The sequence below is a fragment of the Colius striatus genome, chromosome 11 (assembly GCF_028858725.1).
Source record: "Colius striatus isolate bColStr4 chromosome 11, bColStr4.1.hap1, whole genome shotgun sequence".
In the NCBI taxonomy this organism is placed as follows: domain Eukaryota; kingdom Metazoa; phylum Chordata; class Aves; order Coliiformes; family Coliidae; genus Colius; species Colius striatus.
In genome coordinates, this window is record NC_084769.1 from 10749265 (window position 1) to 10763662 (window position 14398).

The following is a 14398-nucleotide window of genomic DNA, read 5'->3' on the forward strand; positions in this document are numbered from 1 at the left end:
GCAATACCCCAGCTCCATTCTCTCTGTTGTGCCACTTTAAAGTCCTAAGCAACTGTTATTACCGTATCTGTCTTGCAGGTATGAGCTGACCAGGAGCAGACGCAAGAAGTGAATGAGTGATTCCTTCTCATGTACAGAAGTTGCTAATTTCTCAGCTTTCTATGAATGTACATATGTCTTTTGTAAGTAATGTGTTTTGAACAGTCACTGCACATTTGAAGCAGTCCCCAGCTCAGGATGTGTACATTTAATGATCATACTCAGACATTAGTTCTCACTGAAGTAAACAAACGCAGCCAACCCCACTGGGAATAATTTGTCCCTAAATAAGAAATCCCTTATTTTTGCTGTTTCTGGCATATCTTCCCCCAAGGGCCCTGAAGTAGGAACACTCTCCTGAGGAAGTGTTGGACCTGGAGCCCTTTTAGACTGTCAGCAAAGTGTCATTACTTCACTTGGCAGTTTCACTTCCCCAGGATCCTTGTTCATGTTGTTTTAACATGAAAATCATAGTACTTGTGTTTTAAACAGCATTCTTCATCTGTAGGGCTACAGAAACTGTTGAAAGAGACTGTTTAAGACTCGAATAGCAATTGGTTTTGGAGAAACTAATTGGATACTCCACTGTTCAGAGGTATCTCAGTGGTGTGGCTGCAGGTCTGTGCAGAATGAGCTGCCAAAAGCAGGGAGTTGAGTTTACCACCCCATCATTAAGGTTTGTGATGCCTTTTGTTCTTTGTTACAGTACATTTCAAAGTCTTGTAAACCTTGAGAGTAAATCATTCTGCCTGAGGAACAGCAGAGTTTTGTAAACTAAAGCTTTATTAATAAATCAGAGCAAAATTATACCCTAATATTTTTGGAAGCTTAGTGTACTTGTTTCTGCACAATAAACTTCTAACTGCCTTGCATAAGATCTCTGCCTTTCTAAAACTGACTGTCAAAACATGACCTTGAGACCTTCCCATCCATGCTAGGCAGAAACCCACAAACCACCCCCTGAAGCAAGTTTCAAATGTTTTTGGCCTAGATTACACGCACCTAGTCTGCCTCAGTGCACAGCCAGAAAGAGAACACACTGAAAAACAACTTGCTTGCATCCCCAACAGATCTGAAAATGTAAACAGCATTTAAAAATAGGCTCTTCAGCAAAGCCAGACAGCCCTAACTCTCTTGTCAGCTGCTCCATGCAGCAGGACCCCCTTTATCTCCTACCTGACACAGGGGCTGGCACAGGGTTGGCCTTGTGCTGCAGTCAGGTTCTGAGGCTGGAGGCAGAATATAGAGATCTCTCTCTGGCTTGAGCAGACCAGGTGAGAGCAGTTACAGTGACTTTCTCTTAAATTGACCACTGAAAAAATTCAGCAGTTTTATTTGTGCCAAAAATTCTGCCCCTGGTGCTGAGGCTAGGTAGTGGGTTTGTGTGGGCAGGTTTGGGTAGCAGGGAGCTACACGAGTGGCTTCTTTAAACAAAGAGCTGTAGAAGCTTCCCCTGTAGCTGACAGGGCCAGTGCCAGCTGGCTTTGAGATGGACCTGCAGCTGACCAAGGCCAAGACAATTGGTGATTGAGGTAACACCTCTGTGATTAAACTGGAGAAGAGGAAAAAGTTGCTGCACAGATGCTGAACTGCAGCAACAGCAGAAGGGAGTGAGAATATCTCCATAGACACCAAGGTCAGTGGAGAAGGAGGGGGACGAGGTTCTCAGGCAGCCCATAGTGAGACAGCTGTGCCCCTGCAGCCCATAGAGACCACTGGGGAGCAGAGATCCACTTGCAGCCCGTGGAGGACCCCAAGCCAGAACAAAGGGCTGCCTGAAGGAGACTGTGACTCTGTGGGAAGCTCACCCTGCAGCAAGTTCCTGGCAGGATCTGGGAGCCTGTTGGCAGAGGAGCCCATGCCAGAGCAGGTTTGCTGCCAGGACTTGTGATCCTGTGAGGGACTCAGGCTAGAGCACCTTGGGGCAGGGTGTGAGGAGCTGCCCCCATGGGAAGGACCAACGCTGGACAAATTTGTGAGGGACTGTCTCCTGTGTGAGGGACCCCACAGTGTAGCAGTGGGAGGTGTGAGGAGGCCTCCCCCTAAGAAGAAGCAGCGGCAAAGTCCATCTGTTAATGAACTGACTGCAAGCCCCATCACCTGCACCGCTGTGGGGGAAGGAAGGGGAGTCCTGCGAGGAGAAGGGATTGGGGGAGGTGTTTTGAGTTTTCTCATTTCCCTACTCTGTTGTGATTGTTCATTAATAAATCAAACCACTTCTCCCCAAGTTGAGTCTGTTGTGCCTGTGATGGTAACTGCTGAGTGATCTCCCTGTCCTTAACTCATGAGCCCTTTGTTATATTTCTCTCTCCCCTGGCCAGTTTAGGAGTGACAGAACGGTTTGGCGAGCACATGACAACCAGCCAGGGCTAAACCAGCACAGGCTAAGAGAGGTCAGAGGTAGCTGTAGCATCATACCCATCAAGAGGTCCATTCACAGGTAAGACTAGAGGTGCTAGAGGAGAGCAGACTCACTCTTAACTAGCTCCCACTTTCAGATTTTGCACAGTGGGTAAAATATCATCCAGGTTCCTGATCTCTGAAACAGGATGAAAAGCAAAAGGGTAAGCATAGGTACCTAGAACATTTTCAAGTTCAGCCAAAATTCTAACTTAACTGCTAGAAATGCTGTTAGGGAATGAAATAACTCCTCACCCCTTTTAATTATGTTGGGAAAAACCTCAGTTTAGCTTATGCTATGAGTGATATGATTGAATATACACAACCCTGTGTTCAATGAAAAAAGTATATTGGTGGCTTCCTGAGGAAAGAGAGAAAGAAGAGAGTGAGGCAAAAGTTCTCACCTCCCTGCACCTCCTCCTTGTGTGTTGGCACACCAGGAGTAAACAAAACACGTGTTAGCTATTTAAAGTTTGAGGAGGAAGCGTTGTCATGAGGATAATTACACCTGTTGCAAATATTACTCACCTAGAAGACAGAGCAAATCTTGAATGAGAGCTTGGAATGGTGGAAAGAAGCACTCATGTTCTTCCAGCTTAGTGATTATACTGAAACATGGAAGTGAGGTGGTCAGATAAAGGGAACAGGGCACCTGTGTTCCTCTCCTTGGTTGTTTTGCTCCACTGTGTCAGGACTTTTCTGAAAATGCTGAGGCTTAGTAGGACATAAACCCATCTACCCCAGAAAGGTTTTCTCAGGTTCTGAAACCTACAGCCAACAAGTGTCAGCTGCCAAAAGAGGATCTCTAATGTCACTACATACAACCTTCCTTTCCCCCTTCCACAGCACCAGGTAACTTTGGGGCTGGCATGTTACTCTGTGTATGCTAAATATAGTGGCTGGGGGGCTGATATAACTGCCTCAGGGGGAGCATGGGTTGCTTGAGAGCAGCTCTGCCCTAGTTAAACCCCTCAGGAGGGCAGAAGGGTTGAGGGAAGTGTATTGTTATCCCAGCACATGGCAGACTTGCTGCCTGCTGCAAGCAGTTTTTGGTATGTTTGCAGAGTTCATGCTGGCTGCAAGCTCTCAGGGTCCACTACCACATACAGGTATGTTGTCACCTGCTCAGGATCTAACAGGATTCGTCCAGTTCACAAAATACGAGGCAGCCTAAGGAATACATTCTCCTAGCAATTAACACACCTCAATATTGCAGCTGGAACCTATCAACACTTTCTCCTTCCCACCCATATGCAGTATTTGCTTTGTCTCCTTAGGAAACTCACATCCTAGCATGGCTTATGTGATTACTTCATTCACACAAACCAAGCTGCTTTGCAACAGTCTGGCCTTAATTCTTCTCTTTGCCAACTTGATCCTTTTTGAAGCACTAAAGATTTGTTTCAGGTAGGATAGTGGAAGCCTCCTTACTGGCACAGCTCACTTTTCAGTATCAGTTTTAGCCACTTGTCTCAGCTACTCCATTTGATGTCACAAGAATGGTGACCAGGGGATTTGCCCCACATACCTGTGGATGTCTTGGGTCCCCAGAAGCTGCTGTACCTGCTCAGTCACGTTCTCATTAATCGTGTCACACAGTTTCCCAACAGTATCCACTACCACAGTGGGTGGAGCTGAACTGTCTGGAAAAACAAACACTTCACGTTTAACAGTGGTAACAGCAAAGTATTTCAGACACAATCCTGTTCTTGCAGGTGCCCAGGTTTCATTCAGCTTTCACACATCCAGGTGTATAAGTTCCATCATTCACAGCAAACCAAGTGCCTATGGTCAGAAATAACCTCCTGTTAGCTGGCAACAGGGAATCTTTCATTAAGCCTTTAGTGGCTAAAAAAACTTGGCAGACACAGCACTGTGTTTTCACAGCAGAGATGGTTCTAAAGTTTACCCTACAACAGCAAGGGAAATTGGACAACTGACATTAGAGAGAGAGGGTTATTCCTTATGTTCCTGTAACACAGCAGGAGCAGGGTACAGGGCCTAGGCCAACAAGGAATCTGCTCAATAAATACTCTGTCGCAGCCAAAAGATGTTTAGGTATTGGATTTTATCTACTTTGACTGCTGTGACTGCAAATTACAGCCTCTTGGTCCTTTTCTCCCTCCATTTCAGAAGAACTAGGCCTGGAGAAGGCATGCCCTGAGCTCCACTGCTTTGTGATTAGGGAGACACGAGGCTCCCTCCCTATCCTGTGCTGGCTGCAGATAGGATGGCTGCTCCCTCCTCTAGTGAGGCCCAGCAGCAGAGCCAGACCTTGGAACCCACAAGCTGCAACAGTCCCTGCTCTCCAGAAGTACAGATCATTAGAGAAGGGGTGGTGGGAAGGCCCTAAGCATGCCTCTGAGTGCTGTCCCTTCGTTTGTGAAAGTCAACAACAAGCTGTCTTTACAATTTGGTGACATAAGATGGAAATTTCTGAGGACTGGACATAACTACATTTGAATTAATTACTACGTAGATATCTGCAGCAGAGATTGAGTTATTCTTTCTTAAAGTTGTTATTTTGTAAGTACAGAATGATAGATGGTGGTTCTAGTGGTTGATAGGGCTGGGACAAAGGCTGGGCTCAATGATCTTAAAAGTCTCTTCCAGTTGAACAAATTCTATCATTCTGTGGTCAGGAATTACCAAGTTGACTCACTGGAAACAAAGCTTTAAGAAAAACCCTAAAAACTCTGTTTCCTGCATTATTCCTTCCTCTGCCTGCCTGCCAGACCTCAGGAACTGCTGAAGGCTTCCCAAGAATGGGGCTTTGCTATTTGAACTCCCAACTGACAGCACCCACTTTACTCATTTCTCAGCAGCTCAATGTATTTTCTGTGAACAGATCAGCCTTTTACTTGTCTTCTTCCTTTACTGAACAGACTCTCGAAGTCTTCACCTAGTTGCAGCAGCTCATGGAGATTTCTCATAGCATTGGTCATTTCCCCAAGCTTTGTGTAAACCTCATTCATTCGTGGATAAACACCATTCAGAGAATTCACATCAAACAGCTTCTGGAAGTGAGAGACTATGGCAAACAGGCTGGGTGAAGAGGGTGTCTGGCCATTCTGCAGCAAACAGAAGAAAATAAGTCCATGTCATTGCTTAACAAAGCAAAGGTTCTTTTAAACCAGTCTACAGGTAAAAGTTCCCTTATTAAATCACATCAGTTCAAATATTCTTAAGTCTGAAGACAGACATAATCAGATAAGTATCCAGCAAACCAAAAATACCCTTTTGAAAGCTTCCTTCACTGTTGCTTACTAAGGATACTCATGTATTTTCCATGCTGCGTGAGAAACAGCAGGGGAATAGCTAAGACTACAGGGCGATGCAAATTCATCACTGGTCAAACAGCTTTGACTAAAGCAGTCTTCCCCAAGGTGAATGTATCAATGATGTAAAAGCACTCTGTGGCTATTGAATATCTTCAAACAGCTGTTTCTTAAACCCTGCAAGGCTTTCAAATGTGCAAATCTCAAGGCTGTCTGAAGAATGCAGTTAAGAATTCCATAGTAACTTGTCATTATCAACCCCTGGCAAGAGTTACCTTTGCCTTATTTTCTATTTCTTCCAAAATTGCATCTACCATGAACTGGAGATCTTCAACTCGTATGGATTCTCTGTTATCCTGCAGATCTGCAGTGTGCCAAGGCACCAATTCTAGTGACAGTTTTCTCAGGGACCTATGCAAATCCTTTTAAACAAAAGGAGAGGACATCTCATTGTAGTGACCTATTAAAGCCGCCTTTATTACAGAAACGTGCAGATTTTCTGTCTCTCATATGCCTTCCAGTACTGGAGACAGCAAGGTTTTAGTTTTCATGGATCTTGCTTACATTCTTGGGTTTAAAATGAATGCTGATAGTCTAAAAACTGATGTGCTTCATATATTGTAGTTTCAGTGAAAGAAGAAACATTGGTCATAGAGAGTCTGGTTTTAAACAAAACTACTTCTCTTGTATTTAGATGACAAAGTTACAGTTCTGGCAAAACAAAAGGAAGAAAGAGAATGCATCATCATTCACGTGGGAGCACGCAGACTCTAAAGCTTAAGGGTCTTCTTAAGGATTCAGCCAGTGAACAAAAATATCTGGACAATATATGCAGAGGAATACCTCTGGCCTGCAGGCACACTGCACATTTTTCACTTTACTCTGGTTTTAAAGTGGTCTGTAAATGGACAGCAGCGTACTTTTTAAGGTTTACCATCAAGTCAGGCAATAACAAAAGCTACACACAGAAAAAAACCCTCCAGGAAGAGAGATGGAGGGGTGGTCAGCAGATGAAAGGGGGAATATAAAGCTGAGTATAATAGTGCATTACCTTTAGGGCCATGAGCTGATCTGCCCACATTTCTATAGTCAGTGGAAGGTGCTCAAATCCACATTTCTGTCCATTCTCTTTAGTAAAGTTTGGCACTGTCCCTTTACTGCGCCTGTATATCAGTGGAGGAGCTCTTGGGCTTCGCAAAACAGAATCAATGTGGGACAAAACCTTCAACACCAAATAAAAGATGTTATTGCTCACATGTGTGACATCTCATAACAAAATCCCTCTCCAGCAGTCATGATCATCTAAACATTAAATCATAAATAGCTCCAGTGAGTTACTAGGGATGAATTTACGATGCATTCAATATGTAATAGAGTCAAAGATTCTTAAAAACGCTACCTGGGAGGTATGTAAAAGTAATGCAAATATCCTTCCCTTTGAGGGATATTTAACATCTAGCCACTGGAGGCATTGCTGCTTCCACAGTTCACATAATCCTAAGTTTTATTACATTTGGTTTTTTTCTTTATTCAAATTAAAATAAAAGCTACTATCTCCTCAGGCACGTTTGAAACCATCACACAAGGATCTGTTTTGACCAAGACCTTGAACAAATCCCCTATCCTGAAAAGACTTCAGCTAAATCACTGGTTCAGTGTTTGCCAACCTAATCTCTGCTTCCTTGCTGTATGTTCAGACAGTTTACACCAAGACAGAACAATTAAGAACAAGCCTACATTAACTGCCAGATCCAGGACGTTATGCATCATGTGGGGAGGAGGCTTCATCTGAACTCTTAGACTCAAAGTTGCATCCTTCAGTTCACACAGTTAAACTCCTGTATGATATTCTGTTGTACCAGTGCTAGATACACCCAGTACAGATAAAACGTGCATACCTGTAAGTATTGCTGGCAAAGCCCTTGCAGCTGATCCACTCCTGGGATACTCTCGGGTTCTTTCTTTTCTTCTATTCTCTCTCCAGTGCTGCATCCTGAAGCTCTACACACCACACACAAGGAGCCTCAGCAGGAGATACTGCTTTCAACTTGATTAAAGAACAAGGTATGCAGCCTATATACCATATACTTACACCTACTAAGCAAAATCTCTGTTTTATGATGCCTGCCAATAGAATTCCATCCAACTGAACTAGCTGAAGAATGTAATACCTCATGTAAATATCAGTAACTTATCTCAAGTCTTCACCATCTGTACAGTGGTTCTGTTACCAGAGGTTCTACTGGGGCTGAAGACTTAAAATCCAGACTTTACTCAAAAGAGTCAAACTCAATGCTCACAGTCTTTATTTGCTTCTACTTCAACATCCTTCCTGGCTTACCATATATAGCCTGCTACTCTTCTTGTCAAATCTAAGATGACATTCTCTAAAACTACCATCTAAATCACACCCACTGCATGAGAGAAAAAACACATTTAAATACACAAGATGTAAAATGAAGAACTGAACATTTTTGAAGTGTAAGTGATGTCTTTTTGGGGCTAGGAAATATTCAGCATTCACTATACATAGGTAGGAATGATTAAGCGAAACTACAGATAAAACCACTTTGTCAATAGTGGATCTTTAATACCTGCAATGTATTTTCTTAGCAGTGTTTAAGAAAGCAAGTACATTTTTAAGAATCATAGGGACATAACTTCAGAAACTGCAGCATTCTGCCAACTCATACTTTCCCACTCATCATCCAGAACATAACCAGGAGCTTTCTTTATAGCTTGCAGAAGCAGCAACCACCAGAGTTTGGTGCTGACCATACTGCCTGCAACAGCACTCAAATCCAATGCAGAAAGATAAAATGAAATAAAAGAGACACACTGCTGTGCCTCCTTTTGGAGACCACACCATCAGTTCTGAGATTTGCAGGGTGTGTTTTAGACATACGGCAGCATTTGCTGCCCATATCCAGGCTCCAAAGAAGGGTGGTAAGGCACGTGCTTTATAGGCTGTTACACACACTACAGGTTGCCGAGTATCTTTGCCTTAAGAAGTTCAGAGGGTTCATCACAGTTCCTGAAGAAATATACTTACTGCATAGTTTTCTTTAAAGTTTTCTCTAGTTTCTTCACTTGGTGCTTGTACAGTTTTAGTTCCTGTGCAGTTGGTCTGGGAGAAAGAATAAGTACCACATGACACGTCTCGCATTTGAAGGTATCTATAAACCTAAGCCAAGTAAAAAAAGTCAGAAAGCTTTGGCAGTGCTGCAACATCATTCTGGGAATGAAATTGTGCAACATTTCTACATGGCAACAGCAGTGAACAGCAAGCTAACCTCAGCAGCTGTTGTTATTAACAGCATAGGGAGGGAAGGTTGACTTGCTGCAGTATCTTATCTCTACAAAGGGCTTCTGAAGGCAGATTTCACACTTTTACAGCTGCTGGTGCTTTCAGTTTCTTTCTTTGCAAAGCAAAGTCTACCCAAGAGCCCTTACCAAGGATGATACTTAACCCTTCTCACCTTACTTCCAAATCTTTCTTGAGATTTATGTTTTCCAGCAAAAGCTGTTCATTCCTGGCTTTTGTTTCAATAAGCTGCTTCTGGAAAGACTGCAACATAGACTGTGTTACTTCTTTTACTTCACTCATTCTGTAATCAACAAGCTTGAACACTCCTTTAAAGTAGGGATGTGTTAAGGGTTCCCATTTGCCTACACAGCAAGACAGCATGGATGAGGAATTAGCTGACTGAGATCAGGGGGCTGCTGCAGTAGAGCAGAGGTGGAGAACCCGCAATTCAGGAGCTCCACGCAGTCCCCTGCAAAGACAACTCACAACATAGTACCAAACCTTTGCATAAAGGCAGCAAAACCTGCCCAGGTCACACATTAAGAAGACAAGAATGAGGAGATGGAAGCCACACACATAGAAACATGTGGCTCTTGAAGGGTAGAGATTTGCACTGACTTATTCTTGGCAGTTCCGTACCGTGAGCAGTGCTCTATAATTAGGAGTAGCATCTAGATTCAAGAATTCTTCCTTGCTTTTTGCTTCTCTCTCTGCTTGGTCTTCATCTTTTTTATATTGCCTGTTAGGAAAAAGAAATTGCCTCAGCTTACTGTAATTCAATTACCTCAATGACCAAAGCTGGTTTAGTTGGCACTTATGAATGATTTAATACTGTTTCTGTGAACTGCAAAGCAAATAGAACAGAACTTCTGCCCTAAGATTCACTGTCCTTCTCTATTACATTTGAAACAGCTTCCCAGAAATTAATTATGTGCACTTATTCCTCAAGAGAAACTCCAGTACAAGCAAATCCCATTTCAGTTTTCAAAACAATAATGTCAGATTATGGGAATGTCTCAAGTGTCTGCTTGTTGCTTTGTACCACGCAGGCACTGCAAGACAGCTGAAAAGCTGGTGTTCCTTTTGGTTAGGAGATCAGTGGCCTGAGCACAGCTAGTGCAGTATTTCTGCTGGTGAACCATGGCAAAAGAGGAAGGGAAGGAGAAAAAAGTAAGGAATTACAACTCATGTGTCTAAAGACCCCCAGCTTCCTAGCTGTTCTGGCCTCCTGGCTGAGCAGCTGCTCAGCCTGACTGACAGTTATAAGACTTAAGAACAGTACAGAGTAAGACAGTTTTAAGCAGTAGTAGAACCATAAGGCATCAGATGAGACCTACCTTAGCTCCTTTTTCATTTGACTAATTTGAGATTCATAGTAATCAATCAGACTAAGGAACCTAAAGAAAGAAACAATGGAATTTTGAATCTCAGACACTGTCACAAAATCATGCCTGAAGGACACTGTGACCAAGCTGTGGGAACAGGTCAGCCTCCACCACTGCTCCACACTTCAGAAACCACTGCTCCAAACAGTGGGTTTCCTCCCACACCAAATGTGGTCACAGTTTTCCACAACCGAAGAGGCATTAACTCTCTACTAGTCTAAAGGGGGAAAACTATCAAGGGGAGAATAAAGCTAAATCCTCTTGACAGCCTCCTCATCACATGACTATGTTGAGCCAGGAAAACCTAACAGAGAGGCACAGACCTGAGGGCTTGGGCTCAGCAACCACTGCAGGAGGCAGAGAGCTCAGGTCCTGCACAGCCTGAGAGCACATGTCTAGAAAGAAACTAAAAGTGCTTTTGAAGCAGCTGCAAAACAATACAGACACAAAACATGGAACAGCTGAGAAACTGCCTTGCCTTGTGAGCACTCAGAGTGCTGGTTTGGGACACAGGTGAGGAAGCACAGCAAACCAAATCTAGTGATCCTTGCTCTCATACAGCACAGGCAGGAGAACGGAGCTGTGCACACACAATCCCTTTCAAATGCCTCCCAGGTCAAGACTGATAACCAGGGCTAGAAAACCAGGTGACATCAGCATTATAAAGTGATGGCTACCCAATGCCTAAGGATTGGCAAATCTCTGATTACAGCACAACTTACAGAGATCCTACTGCAAGAGACACGAGACTGGGATACTGAAAGAACTTTCCCTAAAGGACCTGGGAAGCCTTACAGCAATTGCAAAGACTACTTTCCAAAACTGAAAAGGGTTTCTGAGGGACGCTGGGGTTTTGTCGTGATTGCTTTCTTAATTTACATTTGAAATTGTGAGAATCCCAGGATGAGATCCCCCTAGCAGATGCTGCATCCTAGAGAGGAGTGAGTCATTCCCTTCTCTTTGCTGACACCTAGTGTACAGAGTCTCCTTCTCAAGAGGTTTCCAAATCCGCCTGGATGTGTTTCCGTGTGACCCAATCTAGGCGAACTTGCTTTGGCAGGAGGGTTGGACTGGACGATGTCTAGAGGTCCCTTCCAACCCTGACCATTCTGTGATCCTGTGTGATTCTGTGGCTGGTAATTTCTGTATTTCTGCCATGGATCTATCCATCTCTTGTAGTTATATACAAGAGAGAATTACTGCATTGCAGCACCTTTACCAAAAGTCGCATTTCAGCTTGTATTGCTGAGGTGGCCAGCTTTCCTCTCCCCACCCCCATATAAATATTGAGACCAGCTACTTTAAAATCTGCTTCACTCAATGTTACAGGTCATTCACCAACAGAAGAAAATTGCTTACTGCTGATCTAGAAGAGACTTGGGAGCTCTTCTGCAAAACTGACAAAAGATTTTGTCCTGAGTGGCAACACGCCGCTGCTCCTCCAGCCCGGCTTTGCACAGCTCCTTCTGCAGACGGGCAATCACCTCTTCCTGTTCTTGCAGCTTGTCCTGCTGCTCTTGATATTTTGCCTGGGAACAAATAACAGGAGAGGGCATTATGAGCATAAGCCAGCAATGTGCCCTCATGGCCAAGAAGGCCAATGGCATCCTGGACTGTATGAGAAGGGCTGTGGGCAGTAGGTCGAGGTTCTCCTCCCCCTCTACTCTGCCCTCAGGAGACCACATCTGGAATATTGTGTCCAGTTCTGGACCTTTCAGTTCAAGGACAGGGAGCTGCTGGAGAGAGTTCAGGGCAGGGCCACCAAGATGAAGAAGGGAATGGAGCATCTTCCTCATGATGAAAGGCTGAGGGAGCTGGGGCTCTTCAGCTTGGAGGAGACTGAGGGGTAACCTCACTAACATTTCAAATATGTAAAGGCTGGATGTCAGGAGGATGGAGCCAGGCTGTTCTCAGTGATGGGCAATGATAGGACAAGGGGCAAGGGGTACAAGCTGGAACAGAAGAGGTTCCAGAGAAATACAAGGAAGAATTTCTTCCCTGTTCAGGTGAGGGAGCACTGGAACTGGCTGCCCAGATGGGTTGTGGAGTCTCCTTCTCTGGGGACATTCCAAACCCATCTGTGTGACCTACTCTAGGTGGCCCTGCTCTGGCAGAGGGGTTGGGCTGAATGATCTTTCAAGGTCCCTTCCAACCCTTAACATTCTGTGATTATGAAATGATTCTGCCCCACAAGCTAGAGACTGTAGTACACATGCCCAAGTAGGCACTTGGTCACAAAGAGGCTTTGTACTTGGGTTTTAGCCATACAAGAGGCAGTAGGAGAAGGACACGGATATTCTTCCAAGTTCTGGCTAGAAAATTCTGTATAGATTCAGAAATCTTACATATAAACAGTGTACTAACCCTGTGGCCCCAGCTTCACGTTTGTTTTGATCAATGTAAACATTTTTAGGGCTTGTATAAAAAGTCCAAAGTTTGAATCCTCAGATAGCACAGTCCCAATTACCTGTGAAACCTGTTGCTCCCTTTGAAGTTCTTTGACTCGATTCTGCTGCTGGCAAACGTTAGCTATCGTCTCATCTTCCAGTTGACAAATTTTGGCCTTAATGTTTTTCACCACATTTTCCAAATCATTAGCCCGTTGCTCTTGCTGAGATGCCCGACCACGTTCCTGTCGTATCTCATCTCTGAAGACAATGTCAAAGAAACACCTCGATTTCACTACAGACAGTGAAGGAAGAACAAGCCTGGAAATATTGTCTGGTACTGCTCAAAAATAGCCTGTGGCTGGAGGTATGGGAGATATCCTGGTGTGGGAAGAAGCAGCAAATGAAGATGAAAGAACAGAAGAGCTCGAAAGGCCAACATTGCTGCACATTGGAGAATAATCTCAGGGAAAAGGTCTTGGGTGTGACAAAAGTTCCACCTCTGACAATACTTCTGCTTTCCATTAGCAGGGAAGTTCCTCCCCCTGCATCTTACCTAAGACAACGATTGGTCTCCATCAGCCCCTGCATAATTTTCTGCTGTCGGTCAGTGTCTTCCACCAGTGTTTCTAATGCAATTCTTATTCCTAGACAAGACTGACTGTCTAAGACAATCATATCTGCAGACACATAAGCAAAATCATAATGAAAGCCTTTTAATAGCTGAAGAAGGTCACATCTCAGCTCCCATTTGGAAGCAGTGGTGGTAGAGATGCCTTATGAACTCAGGCTATTTCCAGGCCCAAACACTTGCAAAATTAGCGTTTGCTAACCTGTTACATTTCTGCAGCTTGGAGAGGCAGCAAGAGTCACCGGCTTCAACCCGCGGCGCATTAACAGCTTGTTTAAGTTTTCCCATTCTGCCTTCTCCTGCTGCCGTTGGAAGAAAGGGAAGAAGAGACACAAACCTGAGCTCTCAAGTTCAGGGCACAGTCTCCTGTCCTTCCCGTTGTGCAGGCAGTGGAAGATACCAAGTGCCCCTAAATGAAAACAAAGCAACGCCAGCCCCCCAAGAAGCCCCAGCCACTAACAGAGGGCTCGCAAGGCTTGCAATAGGACCTGCAAGAAGTGTTGGGAAGACGTGTACTTAACAATATACAGGACACACAGATTTCCCGATCGCTATTTGAATGAGAAGTACGAGTGGAGGAGTAAAACTTTCCTTGGCAAAAATGGGACACGAGGGTCCCGGGTGGCTCCGCATGCCCGCAGCCGCCTGCCCCGGCTCAGAGAGAAGCCCTCAGAGCAGCCGTGCCCCTGCTCTGGCGGTTAATGCTTGTTTGTTTTAAGCTACCAAGCACCAACAATAGCCTCCCCACGTCCACCACGGTACCTCTGTCATGGCGAGGGCCGCCCGCGCTCGGACCGCCGCCGGCGGGGCGCGGAGGGCTCAGTCACCAGCACGCAGAGCCTCGGCAGGTCCCGGCTGGCTGCGCCGTGCGGCCTCTTCCCGGGCCGGCGCGAAGGCGGGCGGAAGCGCGGCGGCCCGGCGGTAACGGCCCGCCCGCAGCCCAGGGGAGGGGACAGGAGGAAGGGGGTGAG

At 45.0% G+C, this 14398-nt stretch overlaps 2 protein-coding genes across 7 annotated transcripts in view; one reads left to right on the forward strand and one right to left on the reverse strand.

Moving 5' to 3' along the window:
* Positions 1 to 843, forward strand: part of ESYT3 (extended synaptotagmin 3) — a 34196-nt gene extending 33353 nt beyond the window's left edge. The window contains exon 23 of the mRNA XM_062004738.1: positions 79 to 843. Coding sequence (XP_061860722.1) covers positions 79 to 112 — 34 coding nt within the window. The 3' untranslated portion in view covers positions 113 to 843. The remainder of the gene's footprint in view (positions 1 to 78) is intronic.
* CEP70 (centrosomal protein 70) lies at positions 3 to 14304 on the reverse strand. 6 transcript variants are annotated; one of them, XM_062004746.1, is made up of 16 exons: positions 14190 to 14304; positions 13630 to 13726; positions 13353 to 13476; positions 12877 to 13057; positions 11769 to 11938; positions 10362 to 10421; positions 9664 to 9763; positions 9197 to 9285; positions 8770 to 8844; positions 7616 to 7718; positions 6769 to 6939; positions 5993 to 6139; positions 5342 to 5510; positions 3968 to 4082; positions 2968 to 3047; positions 3 to 2578 (listed from the first exon to the last, which is right to left on the reverse strand). In XM_062004746.1, exons 1-16 carry the CDS (start codon positions 14196 to 14198, stop codon positions 2517 to 2519), a joined length of 1752 nt encoding a protein of 583 aa, XP_061860730.1. In that variant the 5' UTR covers positions 14199 to 14304; the 3' UTR covers positions 3 to 2516. The 6 variants fall into 6 exon arrangements, with proteins under 6 accessions (XP_061860730.1, XP_061860729.1, XP_061860731.1 ...); XM_062004745.1 differs by having other exon boundaries at positions 13630 to 13729; XM_062004747.1 differs by lacking the exon at positions 10362 to 10421 and having other exon boundaries at positions 13630 to 13729.
* Between the last annotated feature and the right edge of the window lie 94 nt (positions 14305 to 14398).